The 2,104-nt window shown below is 33.3% G+C and overlaps 1 protein-coding gene across 1 annotated transcript in view; it reads left to right on the forward strand.

The window, feature by feature from the left end:
- Positions 1 to 2,104, forward strand: part of LOC119586443 (stromal membrane-associated protein 1-like) — a gene marked incomplete in the record, with an annotated part of 22,546 nt that overhangs the window by 4,773 nt on the left and 15,669 nt on the right. The window contains 1 exon segment of the mRNA XM_037935171.1: positions 626 to 759. Coding sequence (XP_037791099.1) covers positions 626 to 759 — 134 coding nt within the window.

Below are 2,104 nucleotides of genomic sequence, written 5' to 3' on the forward strand. Positions count from 1 at the left end.
TGTAATTAATGTACTTCAATTATGTACCATTCTTATCTTCAAGAAATTGGAAGTAGTTGAAGTGAATTAGTATACCTTTTGTGAGTAAATTAAGTTGTACTTATGACAGCCAGAGTATATGGTCTTGAGAATGCTGTCACTATCTAAAGAATATACTAACGATATCCATGATTTGCATTTTCAGAATTGTAACTTTTGTGAGGAATTTAGAATTAAAAAATGTTATGGACCAACTGTAGGTATGTAGGAATACAGGAGTATTTTGCAATGATTGCTTTCTTATTTTGTTAAACATTACCACTTTAAAGGGAGATTTTATCAGGTACTTTGTTAGATTCTGTTTATTAATTGTTTTACATTTTGAAAAGTGTGTTACCACATTTTTTTTTTTTCCCCAGTATTATGGAAAATTTGTGAAATGTTAAAATTTTTGATGGCTGAACAGAATGGTAAAAAATAAGAACTGACTTTAGATCTATTAGGAATTACTTGAATGCAGCATCTTGCGGATCATTTGCAAGAAATGTCCCTTTTCTGTTTATGACTTTTTAACAAGTGGTTACAGTGTAAGTATCAAAATAAGTGCCTGTCATTGTGTATTACAAAAACACATTCTTCTCAACAGGTCCAAGATGGGCATCATGGAACTTGGGAATTTTCCTGTGCATCCGTTGTGCTGGCATCCACCGTAATCTTGGGGTTCATATATCCAGGGTCAAAAGTGTCAATCTCGACACATGGACACCACAACAGGTTGCTGTAAGTTGGTGGTGCATTGTTAGTTTGCATATTTTTTTTTTCCTATTTCTCCTATTGTTATCATCTGACACTCCATGAAGATTTAGAGTTAAGATTGATGTACTTAGGATCTCTTGAGTATGACAGAATTGTAAAGGAACACTACACCACCTCAGCCAACTTGTAAGCCTAGGAAGCTTGTGAAGATAAGTGTTTTTATTGTTAAGTAGAACCATGGCTTGGTATGATGCTGTCCATGTCCAGTTTGCTTATTTTAAGCTTGAACTTACTCAGTAAAGAGGCTTATTATACAATGTAACTGCAGTTAGTTTGGGATATTTTATAGAAAAGCAAGTACTTCTTTTCTTCCCTGTGTGAAGTATAAAAAAAATTAATTAGATTATTAACATTACAAGTTATCTGTAATTATCACTTGGGTATATCAAAATATAACAGAGGCATGTCAAAACATAAGAGCTCAAATAGTCTCTGAGAAAGACTTATGTTTCTACACCTTGTGCCATTTTATACTCATTGGCACAGGTTCCCCATGTTTGATAGAATCAGGGATGACACCGAAAGGGAATAGTTGAAAAGCCATTATTAATGGGATTTCTTAAGTTATAGAAACACATCTGTGCCAAATACAAGATATAAGAGGGAAAATCATTATTATGAATAGGGAAAAAAAGGGAATTTTCTTCTATTTCCGAATTTGAACTATTCATAATCACTGGGAAATTTAATGCCTCTTTTTTTAGTTTAAAAAAAGGTATTTGTTGAAATTGAATAAATAGCTAATTTCCATCTATTGCCTTTTGTTTTTGAAAAGATTCTTGCCATAGTAATCACATTTTTATGTGGTTGCTACTTGTTTCAACAAACACTATAGTTGGAACTGTACTTATTATCTAGCAGCAAATATCTATTTAGAAATAGATATTTGCAATGACTTTGAAGTGACACATAAGCATTGTCTAAAATGTAAGTTACTCAGTACTTCCACATGTATTATGTATATCTTCATTTCCAATGAATATAATCAGATAAAATTAATATGGTTGTGGCAAATGACCATAATATAATAAATCACCAGTATAATCAGAAAAGCAGAGGGACGAGTATAGAACCAGATCCTATGTGTTTGCTCAGAATAGCACATCCTTTAAGGCTCAAAGTAATGCTACCTCTTACCTTCATTTGACCTCACACCTTTATCTGGCCCAAGATCCTCGTGGGACCTGACTCCTATTTATACTTCTGTCTCTAACTCTTGCTTTGGATCAATAATATACAATTCACAGGTGTGAGATTGGGTGGATGGGAGCATGGTTACATGGGCAGATTGGAGCACACAAATACATAG

This window comes from Penaeus monodon, chromosome 21, assembly GCF_015228065.2.
Source record: "Penaeus monodon isolate SGIC_2016 chromosome 21, NSTDA_Pmon_1, whole genome shotgun sequence".
NCBI classification, from domain to species: domain Eukaryota; kingdom Metazoa; phylum Arthropoda; class Malacostraca; order Decapoda; family Penaeidae; genus Penaeus; species Penaeus monodon.